Source organism: Cygnus olor, chromosome 11 (genome assembly GCF_009769625.2).
Source record: "Cygnus olor isolate bCygOlo1 chromosome 11, bCygOlo1.pri.v2, whole genome shotgun sequence".
Lineage (NCBI taxonomy): Eukaryota > Metazoa > Chordata > Aves > Anseriformes > Anatidae > Cygnus > Cygnus olor.
In genome coordinates this window covers 10,977,067-10,989,815 of record NC_049179.1, presented here as the reverse complement: position 1 = coordinate 10,989,815, position 12,749 = coordinate 10,977,067, and the positions used below count along the sequence as shown (strand labels likewise).

Here is a 12,749-nt window from a genome sequence, read left to right as displayed (position 1 = left end):
ACTGACTGTCACCTCCAAAAGGAGAAAGGTGATAACACCAATTCAGAAATGAAGGAAGTGAAGCGATGAGTGTACACCTATATATATGTCTACATATAATATATATACACGTCTATATATAATATATGTATATATATTACCCACTGGACTGGGGACAAGGAAAACAAAATTACTTAACCGAATGAGAAACAAATGCAATGTGAACAGTACTGTACATGCAGTACGCGATATAGATGGTAAGGTTGTCGTGTCACAAGGAAGACAAACACAATAATTATTTCTGGCTTTTATTTACAACAGAAGGAGAATGGCACAGTCACACCTTAACACAAAATGCTTCACAGATTCAGACTTGTTGAGGTTGGAGGCAAGTCTGGAAGTCATCTGGCTGAATCTCCCTGCTCAAGCTGTGTGACTCAAGAGCATGCCCAGGACCACGTCCAGGCGGCTTTTGAAGATCCCCATGGATGGAGACCCCACAGGCTCTCTGGGCAGCCTGTGCCAGTGCTCCATCACCTGCACAGCACAGGAGTGCTTCCTGATGTTCAGATGGAGCCTTCCGAGCTCCAGCTTGTGCCCAGTGCCTCTGCTCCTGGGACTGGCACCGCTGACAAGCGCCTGGCTCCAACCTCTCTGCACCCTGCCCATGGGTGGTTACGGACATTGGTGAGCGTCCCCTGAGCCTCCTCTTCTCCAGGCCGAGCAGCCCCAGCTCTCTCAGCCTCTCCTCACAGCAGAGATGCTCCAGGCCCTTCAGCTTCCCCATGTCCTTCCTTGGACTCTCTGAAGGTTGGATATTAGGAAGAACTTCTTTACTGAAAGGGTTGTTAGGCATTGGAATGGGCTGCCCAGGGAAGTGGTTGAGTCACCATCCCTGGAGGTCTTTAAAAGACGTTTAGATGTAGAGCTTAGTGACGTGGTTTAGTGGAGGACTTGTTAGTGTTAGGTGAGAGGTTGGACTGGGTGACCTTGGAGGTCTCTTCCAGCCTAGATGATTCTGTGAAGTACGCCTGTTGCTCTCTTCTGGTGAGGAGCCCAGCACCGGACCCAGCGCTCCAGGTGTGGGCTAACTGGTGCTTCCGAATCTATCTGTAACTGCAGAAAACATTGAGCACAAGCCATTACAATAAACTTTTTTTTTTTTTTTTTAACTGTAGGATTTAATAACGAGTACCCAAAAGTGTTAGCAGTTAAGGAAGTCACTGAGCAATTAAAATCAATAGTCCATAAATCCTAACGACTTATGCAAGCTCCATAGGATCAGGGGAAAAACCCACCCCTGTACTCGCATTTGTGAAAAGCAAGTGGGAGGATGTGAAGTCTAGACCCGCTAACCTAACAAGAACCATAAATAAAACTATGTAAATGTCGGTTTGGGGTAGAATAAGGAAAAAAATAAGGAATTAATTAGGTGCTAATGAGCAGCCTGCCGTTCTAGAAGCCGGGTTTTGGCGAGTGAACGTTAACAACGGAGGCACGGAGCGCCTCGAAGCGGGGCCTGCTGCCTGGGAGCCGGGCACGGAGCGAGGCCTCCCGGTGCAAGGCGGGTCCCGCCCCGGCCGAGGCCCCGTCCCCGCAGGCCCGGCCCGGCCGCGGCGCCTCAGGCGGGGCGGGGGCGGCGGCGGCGGCGGCGGCGGCGGCGGGGCCCCGGCGGCGGCGCGGGGCCGGGAGGGGGGGTTGGGGGGGGCGGTCTCGCCGTGCCCCGTCCCGGCCCCGCCCCGCCCCCGGCCCCGCCCGCCGCCGCCGCCGCCATGTTGCGGCCGTTGGTGCCCGGTGCGGGGTGAGGCCTGCGCGGGGCCCCGGCGGCGGCGGTGGCCCGCGGAGGAGCCGCCTGCGTGGGTGAGTGCCGCCCGGCCGCGCCGGGGCCCGCCCCTCCCGCTCGCCCTCCGCCCTCCCCGCGGGTGCCTCCCGCCGCCGCCGCCGCCGCTGCTGCCGCCCCGCGGGCAGGGCGGGCGGCCCCGCCGCCGGCAGCCGGAGCCCTGGGCTCTCGGCGCTCCGGGCCGCCCCGCTCCGCTCCGCTCCGCCCGCCCCGGGAGCGGCGGCGGCGGGAGGCTCCCGGCCGGCCTCCGCGGCCCGGCCCCGGCGAGCAAACTTCGGCGGGGCTCGCCCACGTGCGGGGCCGCGGGGCTGGGCCGCGGCGGGGGCTGACAGCGCGGCGGCGGCGGCCGGGGCCGGGGCCGAGCCGGGGGCGGGCGGGCGGGCGGCCGCCGCCTGCCCTTTGTGTCGGGCGGGCCGCGCGGGGAGCGAGCGCTGCCGGGGGCGGCGGGGCCGGGGCCTGAGCGCTGCCCCCCGCTGCCCCCCGCGGCCTCGGCCCCGCGTCCCCTCGCGGGGCTGCTCAAAGTTGGGTGCGCGTGAAGGCGCTGCCCCCGGTGCCGGCTGCGCGTCGGTGCCCCTGGCCGGAGCCTCGGTCGGCCGGCGGAGTTTGCCGCGCTTCAGCCTCCCCAAACGCGCTCCCTCCTGACAGCCCCTGGCCGGCCGCGCTCCTCGGCAGGCTGGGGCTGCCTCCGCCGCTGCCAGCTGGCGTGTGCTCCCCACGCTTCCCCGCTCCCTGCTCCTGACATCCCAGCCTTCCCCTGGCGAGCAGTCCCGGCCTGCCTCCGCAGCCCCTCCAGGAAAAGCCTGCTTTTTCTGGGCCCGGAGTCGCACCGGGAGCTGCCGTTGGCGGATGTTTTCCGTTGTACCTAACTGTTGTCTTGCGGATTTATGAATATTTATTGTTTGAAGACGCCTAGCCTCGTGTAATTGCATTTTCATTCACTCATATTAGGTGGCAATCTTGAACTTCCTCCTTGAGCAGCATGTTACACGCTGGTTTGAAGTCTGCAGAGGAGCTGCTGTGGATCTCCCAAAGTCCGCAGGAATAACGCTGCTGCTGAAAGGTTTGTATATAACGCGTGTGTGGGAGACGCCAGTACTGAGGTACCTCTGCAGAGTTGGGAAGCTTAAGCCAGAGCAGAAGGCCCTAGGCTTTGCCATAGCGCCTGCAGCAAGTTCATGGGTTTTGGGGATGGCATGGAGACATCTAGGTTCCCTGCCTCCTGGAGAAACATGCTGTTCTGCGGTTGGCTTTGCAAAGTGAAATACATGTATTTTACTCTGTGAGTCCTTGTTCTCTCCGTATGTTACTGATCTAACCCGCTGCTTTGCAAGTCTCAACCTCCATGTCTTTTATAGGCAAGTAGAGAGAGAAACTTGGCTTCTGAGCTTTGTTTCTAAGGCAAGTCTTTAGCAATGGAAGGATGGAGTAAGGATGGAAGTCCTTATTTTCTGCTTTCCTCACAAGCCAGTTCGTGGAAAGTTTGGGCAGAATTTCTTCAATATACTTGTCCCGTTTGTTGTCTAAGAGCAGAAATAAGTGGTGTTTAATCAGAGTTTTAAATTTATGTCACTTAAAATCTCTTCCATTGGCAAGATGCGTATGCGGTCGTCTCTAGAATTTGCGTCCAACTTTGCTTTTCATAAGGAATTGTAGCTTTGACAAGTTTAAGATGCAGTTTTGTGTAGAAATGCTTGAATAGAGGCCTCTTCTCATAATAGCAAAGGGCATAAACCGGTCTCTTATAGGCCTGAAGACGTACACGAAATCTGAAAATGCAGGGTTTCTTCCAAGAAAAGCTTATTTTGTAATGCTGCGGATACCTTGGATTTATTTTGCCTTGTGTTTTAAAATATGCATCCAGAGATGTGGATAGGTGTTTGGCGGTGAGAAGAGAAGGGTCGAGTGGTTGGCAAGCTGATTTCTCTGTATATAAAACTTGGGCGTTCCAGGTTATGGAACAAAATGTCTTCCTTGCGTAGGGATTCGTGTGCCAGAAATCTCAGCAGCTGAACGATGCCTAGCTCCTGCCCAACTGGCACAAGTTTTCCCACCCAAAGGAAAGGGAGGTTTCAGGTCTGCGCTCCTTGCCAACTGTGATAATCTGTGATGTTTCTAAACTCATTATCAAGTGCTGGTGATTTGAAGCATACGGGTAATCCTCTGGGCTTTGGGGACTTGACTCAAAGCACCGTTGCCCTACCTTGCTGTGGGATGGGACTTGTAAATTACTGCAGAGCCCTGTCTGGACATTCATATTTGTGGTTTAATTTAAGAATGAGAACAAGTTTAAGCTAAACCACAGCGAGCCACTTTTAAGCCAAGTAAATCTCCACAGAAGTGTGTTGGAGTAGATTAACCAAAGCAACACCTCCGGGGCTTGTCTGTAGGCACGACTGAACTAACGCTCAAAGACCAGTATGCCCTGTTGTTCTGTGCTGCGGTGATTTCTCCTGGCCCAGCTCTAGAAATAGAAATGTACCAGCAGTCTGGCAGGAAGAGTTGTGTTTTGTTTGCTTTTAAATGTGGCGTTTGATGAACTTTTTTAACCCGGTCACAAATAATGAAAACAGCCTTCAATTAGCAGCTCCCAGTCTGTTGGGGGAGGTGTCAAACAGCTACTTTCTCTCCCTCATCCCAGGGTGCTTACTCCTCCCTGCCTGCACCTCTGCTTTCAGCTCTTCCTCCTTCTTTTGGGCTCTTGCCACTCCTTCCGTCTCTCTCGCTGCTGGCTTTGGCAGTGCGGATGCAGCCCAAGTCAAGTGAGTGTGGCGGGACTGACTTTGCCTGTGGGTGCTCCTTGCCAAGCAGGAACTGGTGCTCTGCAAGCTTACTTGGTGCTCTTTGGGCCTTTTCCTCCCCTCATACATCAGGTTGTGTAAATGTGGCTTTCAAATGAAATGTGTTAAGATGATGGCTCATTAAATGCTTGGGAAGTATGTCTATTTCATCAACGTTTTGGTTAAATGTGGGGGCAAACCCAGTATTCCGTACAGTAGTGAGCATAAATGTTCAAGCAATTCTGTGCTGTCAGCTTTCATCATGCATCTCATCAGAGCTTTATTATTGCTGTCGTAGGTCTCTGTGGCTAGTGTCTAAGCCTCGCTCCCTTCTGGAGGGCTTGTGAAGAGAACTGGCTGGGAACGTCACTTCTTGTTATGATCTGGATGCGATCCTTTACTTTGTCTTTGGGCAGTTTTGGCCTGGTGGCATCATTACCTAATTAAGGATTGCCCCCTGTTTCAAATAACCCCCGCTTGGTTTACAGTGCTTTGAGCTGCTGTACTGAAATATTTACTGAAGACTTGTATTATTTAAATTGCCCTGCGTAGGGTAGAGAGTCATCTCAGTTTTCAGGCCTATTTCTCTTGGCCTACCTGTTTACCTCTAGCTTTTCTTCCTTGAAGGAGGACTCAATTCTTCAGATTATTAGCTCTCAAAAAAAAAAAAAAAAAAAGGCAGTAATGTACTCCTGAATCTTTTCAGTTGAAGTTCATGATGACAGTTGTTCTTGGAGCAGCGAGGTATCAGGTTGAGAGAACGTCTTCCGCGTGGGCTCGGTGACATTTAAAAGGTTGTGTTTGGACCAGAGGTGAAGGGGATGCTATCTCCCACTGCTTTGCTTGCAACACCAGGAGCAGCTCTGCAGACAACCTGGAGAGGAGAGATGGTGTTGCAGGACTGTAGATGAACAGCTCCTGTCATTTGTCATCTGCCCCTGCGGCTTGAGCAGGAGGGGAACTGAGCTTTCGCTGATTGTCCAGGAGCAGTTCAGGTAGAAGAGGTTCCTTCCCCATGTTGCCCTCCAAAGCAGCACGGCAGAAGGGGTGAAGATGACACAAACTGAGAACTGACGCTAGTGGGAGACCCTCGGTGTGGTGAAAATTGCCTGGTGGCCACAGTTTGAACGAATACTGGTCATTGATGGGCCTGGAGGAGCCAGAGCGGGTTTTCCTCTCCCTAGAGAGCTTGCTTGGCCCTTTGTGCCAAGCAAGCTGTGTTTAAAAAAAGGTGGGTCCCACAGAGTGAATATCTTTGTGTGTAAACAGTCAATCTTGGAGTAGTTGAAATGGAAGTTGAAGTGACTGCAGCAGATGTTCCTAGCCTTTGTACCATGCTGCGTTAGTGTTTTGGGTAGTTGTGTTTTTTGTCACATAAGACTCATTTGCATCAACATCTTACGAAGTTTGTCCTTGAGAGAAATACACCTACTGCATTAAAGGTTAAATTTATTGGGAGCGATGCTCAATTCGTTGTTATAAATCCGGTCGCATTCAGAGCACTGAACCATCACGATTACAGATGCACAAATAGCATAATACACCCTTAATCTAGTCGTGTTCCATGAGCTACCACGGCCACGCTTGAAGAGTTTGGTCATGTTCAGTGAGAACTACCATGGCTAGATTAACAAGTAGTGCAATTTATTAAAGCAACAGACGCACAGGTTCTTTGGATTGCTGGTGATAAATTCACTGTCTGCAAAGCACGTGCAAATACCGAGAGTATGAGTAACACTGCCTGGCTACAAACGCATGAAAAGACATAAAGTGACTCTGCAGAGATTTCTAAGTTTCCCAGGGAGGTGCTTGGCATAACCCAGGGAGGCGTGGTTACACCTTGGAGGCAGGTAGCTTTTGGGATGGGGGTGTGTTTTGGTATTGTAATGGACAAAGTTTATCAAAAGGACAGCATTTTGTCAAAAACATGGCAGGCTGTTGGCCCAGGGTAGCAAATATGCAGCTTATCGGTTCTGATGTACCTTCAAGTTCCCATCTTATCACAGAGCCTGGCTGCGGCGTCTCCACTCCACTCCACCCTCTGTACATTTCCTCTTAGAGTCACCACACCAGGTTCCTCTGGTGTGGTCAACATCTAAAGTTGGAGGCCTGGGGAACTTCTATGGAGTGCAGCTACACTCTGCCCTGGAGGCTTCTTCAATGCTGTACCTTTTCTTTAAAATGTGAAGATAAGTTTAATTTCTAAGTCACCTCTGGCAATTATTCCATAACAACTGACAACGTATTTTGCTTTTAATTGTAGCTTTCATCATGGGGGACATGAAAACCCCAGACTTTGATGACCTCTTGGCTGCTTTTGATATCCCTGATCCAACAAGCCTTGATGCCAAGGAGACCATCCCATCAGCTGGGGAGGAGAACGAGAATCACCTGAAGTCATCGGGAATCTGTATAGATGAAAATGTGTCCTTGTCCCACTCTTTGCCTCCCTCTGATGCTCCTGTCGTGAGTGTAATAGTGAAGAACACAAGTCGCCAGGAGTCCTTTGAAGCAGAAAAGGAGGGAAATCACCTGGGGACTGGTCTGCTACACAACGGGTTTCGTGGGTCTGATCTGCCATCAGAGGCTCATGCTTTAGTGCATAATTATGGGAAGTTTGAGTCGACTTTTATTAATGGTGATAGCTCAAGAAGTTACTCTGAAAAATTGGACCAGTCCAAATCAGAGCCTTTGCCAACATTTAGTCAGTTTAGCCCGATTTCCAGCCCTGAACCAGAGGATGCATTCAAAGAGAACAGTATTGGTGATAAACTGAAACATGCCCAAACTCCGTATTTTCCACCACCTTCCATGTATATACCAACAGGAGCTTCAGTACTAGATCATTTTAGGAAGGTACCAGAGCCTGAATTAAGCATGTTTGATCAATACTGTAAAAAGGATCAAAAGATGGAGATCCACTTCCAGCCAGATAGTAGGCTGGAAATGAGCAGGAGAGACCAAGACAAAGCAGCAGAGAGGTTTGTGGAGTCAAGCAAGGACTTGGTAGATACTAATAGCTTTCTTGGAGAAGGCTTGGTGTTTGGAGATCTCCCTCACAATAATTTAGGAGAAGATAAAGGGTCTGTGCCCGATCTGAACATGTCTTCGTCAGTACCACCTCGCCAGAGGTTAAAGCCAACTCATTCAAAGTTGTCATCCTGCGTGGCTGCGTTAGTAGCTCTTCAGGCCAAAAAGGTTGCCTGTATTCCAAAAGGCGATCAGCCGAATCTTACAAAGGAACCTGGTCCTTTTAAAGATGGGACAAAGGGAAGTCCAAAAATGCCCAAGTCGCCAAAGAGTCCGCGAAGCCCCTTAGAGGTGGTGAGGAAGGCCAGCAAGCAGCCCGAGAGTCCTCGAAGCGTGTGCAGCGACAGCAGTGGGAAAGGCTCGCCTTCCATGGCAGCCGGCTCTCCGCCAGCTATTCCCAAAGTTAGAATAAAGACTATCAAGACATCCTCTGGTGAAATCAAAAGAACTGTAACTAGAATTTTGCCAGAAAACGATGAGCTGGGTAAATCGTTAGAAGAGTCACCTGCAGAAACCTCATCCGCTGAAGAGTTTATTAAATCCTTCCCTTCCCCTGACACTAGTGCAGTTATGGAAAGCGAGGCTAGCAAGAACTCAACCAAAAATGGGGCTGCTTTGGCTATCCAGCTGTCAAACATAGCGAGTCCTTACACAGATGGTATGAAAACAGATCTTGCTGGAAACAGCACATCTGCCGTGTCTTTATCTCCACTGCCAAACTGCAGCGGCGGTGCCATAAAAGTAGGTATCACTGGGCAGCAGCTGAGCAAGAGACAGCAGCAGAGTATCGTGGTGCAGCCATCCAACGTGACCACCTCCAGCCTTCTTCCCAAAGCTGTGCACTTGGCAAATCTCAATTTAGTTCCGCACAGTGTTGCTGCTTCTGTTACGGCGAAGTCATCGGCGCAGAGGCGGAATCAGCCTCAGGTGACTCAAATGTCTGTGCCGCTGGTGCATCAAGTAAAGAAAGCTGCTCCTGTCATTGTGGAGGCATTTAACAAAGTACTGCACAGTGCCAATCCGGTGCCAATATATACTCCAAACCTTAGCCCTCCACCTGACACCAGTATTAATTTACCTGCCTCTGGGTACTGTTGCCTGGAATGTGGGGATTCGTTTGCCTTAGAGAAAAGCCTGACTCAACACTATAGTAGGCGAAGCGTTCACATTGAAGTCATGTGCACTCAGTGTTCAACTATGCTACTTTTTTTTAATAAGTGTAGCTTGCTTAAACATGCAAGAGATCATAAGAGCAAAGGATTTATCATGCAGTGTTCTCAGCTGTTGATGAAACCAATTTCCTTAGACCAAATGTTTTCACCTTCTACAAGCTCTTCAGCATCTGTGGCTCCTCAGACTTTGCACTCGCCCTCTCCTTCACGTAAACCCAATGCTACTTCAGGAAACGGGGTAGGAATTTCTACTAACACTCAGCCCGCTTTGCCTCTGTACACGGACCCATTGCGACTAATCCGTCAAGGACTTAAGTGTTTAGAATGTAACAAGCAGGCGCAGGATTACGTTGCTTTAGCGGCTCATTACCAGAGAACCTCAGAAGATAGTGAGAGACTGGTAAGTCATCATTTTTAATGTTATTAGTTAAATCTGAGTTTAAAGACGCTGTCCTCTAGGAAAAAAGTAGGTGTCATAGTGGCAAATGAGTTGTTTTGTTTAAGAAAAAAAAAGTGCTTGCAGGGAGCGTTTGGGATATGTGTGGGCCCAGATGTGTGCATCTGAAGAGATGTCTTAGCATTGCTTGCTTATCTTCTTTTTACCCTTTGCCAGTAAAAAGTGGGTAGTGTCTTTAATTATGGGGTTGACAAGAAAAGAGCTGGAGGGAGACTATGGAGATCTTCGAGCATCAAAGAAAGATGGTGTTGGAGATCAGAGGTCACCAGCAAGCACATCAAGTGCTGAGCAGTGCCTTGAACAGGCTTTTGTGCTCTAGCCTTGGATACAGGAAATCTGACAGAGCTTAATTTTACCTTTCCTAGAATATGTGCCAAAATCTTTGCATTATACTTTGAACTTTTGGTGCTGTTTTTTTTTTTTTTTTTTTTTGTTTTTACTTTTAGACTGGTAAAGCGTATATTGGGATGGAACTAGCTGAGAGGCTAGCAGCCTCTACTGATGAGTAGGAAGGGGATGCTCTTCATTACATACCACGACGATACACTTTGGTGTGTGTGTGTAGGGTTTTTTGTTGTGGTTGCTGTTTGTTTTTAATTTTAGAGGATATGGTCAATCCCACTTAAGTATAAACCACCCTGAAGTTGAACAGGAGGAGGAATCCTTTTTGCTTGTTTCTTTGCATGAAATGAAAGCTTTCCACATGCATCTGGCTGCCAGCTCCACTCCCAGTGCTCTCCTCCATGAGCTCTGTGAATGAGGACACCATGCCACCAAGTGACCTTTTGGGGTTTGACCACCGTTTTCTGCCATGGCCATTGCGGTGTCTGCATGCTCCAGAGCCTCCCTTTACTTGTTAAATGTCTACCAGGAACATTGAGGTTACTAGCATGGGCATACAGTGGCCCCGTTTCGATGCTTTGTTATCTTTCTCTTAAATTCATCAGCAGCAAAAAATAGATTATGGCTGAATGGTTTTGTCATGAAAAATAGCAAGGCCAGAAGGGATTGACGTGGCCACATAATCACATTTCTTACCTGAGGCAGACCAGTAAGCACTGTACTCTTATCAACACCATAACTTGCTTTTGAACTATAATACATTTCTAGGAAATGTCAGCAGTCTGGAATGAAAAGCCTTCAGGTGAGGGGATACAGTGAGTGCTCCTAAGTGAGCTAAAATGTTAATCAGTGGCATTAAAAATGTATTTCCTATTCTTGTTGTGGGATTATCAATTCAAGAGCTCCTTAAAGAGAGAACAAATGTCTGATAGTATTTTTAGACTGTAATCAAATAATTTATTCCATAACTTAACCAAGAAAAGTTTATGCCTCTCACTTTGAGTTAGGTTTGTTAGATGTGAGATCTTTTTTTTGAAGTGCTTTTCTGAATATAACTGTTGAAAAACTAGAAAAAGAGGGGACATGAGGGCTTGCAAAGCCCTCTCCTCCCTATTTGGTCTTCCCCTGCTTATACTCGAAGGGGTGCATTCATCCTCTCTGCAGTGTTGTGTTGGGAGTCCCTTTTCAGCGCATCTCCTGTCATCGCTCCCCATTACCCCCTGGTGCTCTGTGCCCTTCCCAGAATCACAGAATCATTCAGGTTGGAAAAGGTCTGTGAGATCACCAAGTCCAACCTTGAGCCTAGTACTGACAAGTCCACCAATAACCCATGCGGTGAAGTTCTACGTCTACGTGTTTCTTGAAGACCTCAATGGGTGGTCGGTCACTCAGCCACTTCCCTGGGCAGCCTGTTCCAGAGCTGCGCAGCCCTTTCAGTAAAGACATTTCTCCTAATATCCAACCTAAACCAACCTATCCAACAGAACATCTGTTTCAGCAAGACTGTTAATGTTTCTAAAGGAAAAAAGGACTTGGGCCTGTATGCCCGTTACTGTTTGTGTCCAGATTTAGTAGTAGCTCATGGAAGACGTCCCTCTGACTTGTAGCAGTCCCCAAGGTATTTTGTGTCACTGGACTGAGAGCTGAAAGCGTTAGTGAAATTAGCTGGTCTTGGAGGGGGTCCATGCAGGAGGTGGGTGGCACACTCAACTTCTCCGAGTCATCACGGCGAAAAGGTGCCGACATGGTGTGCTTGAGGCAGGAAGGAGCTGAAGGTTTTACATTTCATGGAATGGTTTGGGTTGGAAGGGACCCTAGAGGTCATCTAATTCCAGCCCCCTTGGGCAGGGATACCACCAGCTCTGCATTTATTTGAGGTTGCTACTCTTACATAGATCAGAAAAAGAAGAGGAACGTTGGTAGGAGCAGGAGATGACCTAACAACTAGTTTCACAAACACTTTCTTAGGTGGTAGAAGCAGCCACAAAATACTCCTGAGATATTTTCTGCCCTCTTGCAGGTAATGTGGAAGCCTAAACCTGACATAATTTCCATATTGTATGCTCCAGTGAATTCAGCACATAGTTGTGTGCCCGTGCTTGATCTGGAGCGTGCTCCTGTTGCGGGACAATACCAACATGCAGAGGTGGTATAAACAGTTGTGGACAACCTCAGACATGAACCACATCCCCATGTCTCAAGAGACTAATTATCTAGTATTTGTTGTAATTTTAAGCATTTGAGCAAAAACTCTTGTGTACTACTTTTGTCCCTGACGTTCTTCTCAGTGCGTTGAGACGTTGATTTAGAAACAGCTGTCTTTGGGATGGAGAAACATTGTCATCGTTTCTTAAAGCTAGCAGAAATCGCACTCTAGTATTTTGGATTTTTTTTGGTGTTTTTCAGTATCTTGCTCTGTGCCTTCCTCAGGATGTGTGGAGAAGAGCTTGTGTCTGAATTCTGGGACTGAGTATCTTGATATTTTCAAAGTAAAGCTGTGGCTTGGCTTACATATTCTAAAGAGCTTCAAGAAACAGAAAAAAATCCCTTTAACTTTGGTTGTAGCAGAGCAGGTCCCCATTGTGTTACTGCCTAAAGGTTATCATTAGTGATTATTCAGGTACCTGGTTCCAGATTATCCCAAGAAAGGGAATTCTTGGGAAAGGTCAGTGGCTGAAGACAAAGGGTGGCAGTGGCATATTTGCTGTTCCCAGGTCTGTACTAAAGGATGGCGAGCCCTGACAAATGGAAAGTAAGCTGGGTTGATTTTTTGATTGATTTTTTTGTTCTTTACAGCTCTTGTGTTAAATGACATTAAATTTGGATTATTAACTATGACACATGCCCATCTAATGTGTGCATAACCTGAGAAACAAGAAAATAAAAAGCTTTCTAGCTTGGTATGGAACAAGAATGTCACCGTGTTTGGAAGGCAGGGAAGATGTCTTATCCAGCAGGGCTGTTCAAGAAAAGAAGTAGAAGGCTAATTTTTTCAGTATGATACTTTCCAGTCACCCAATTCCACGCTACTGTGAAATAACCGAAGGACAAGTGAGCTGCAGCGAGAGGCAGGAATGATTGGATTGGAGAGCGGACACAGCTTAAGCTGGCTTCGCTCCGTGAGAAAACTTATCCTGTATCGATACTTAAGA

The 12,749-nt window shown here is 48.6% G+C and overlaps 1 protein-coding gene across 1 annotated transcript in view; it reads left to right on the top strand.

Moving 5' to 3' along the window:
* Positions 1 to 1,729: 1,729 nt before the first annotated feature.
* The window catches only part of ZNF592 (zinc finger protein 592), a 41,927-nt gene continuing 30,907 nt past the window's right edge, over positions 1,730 to 12,749 (top strand). The window contains exons 1-3 of the mRNA XM_040569542.1: positions 1,730 to 1,839; positions 2,768 to 2,879; positions 6,860 to 9,198. Of these exons, the coding sequence (XP_040425476.1) occupies positions 6,868 to 9,198 (2,331 nt within the window). The 5' untranslated portion in view covers positions 1,730 to 1,839; positions 2,768 to 2,879; positions 6,860 to 6,867. The remainder of the gene's footprint in view (positions 1,840 to 2,767; positions 2,880 to 6,859; positions 9,199 to 12,749) is intronic.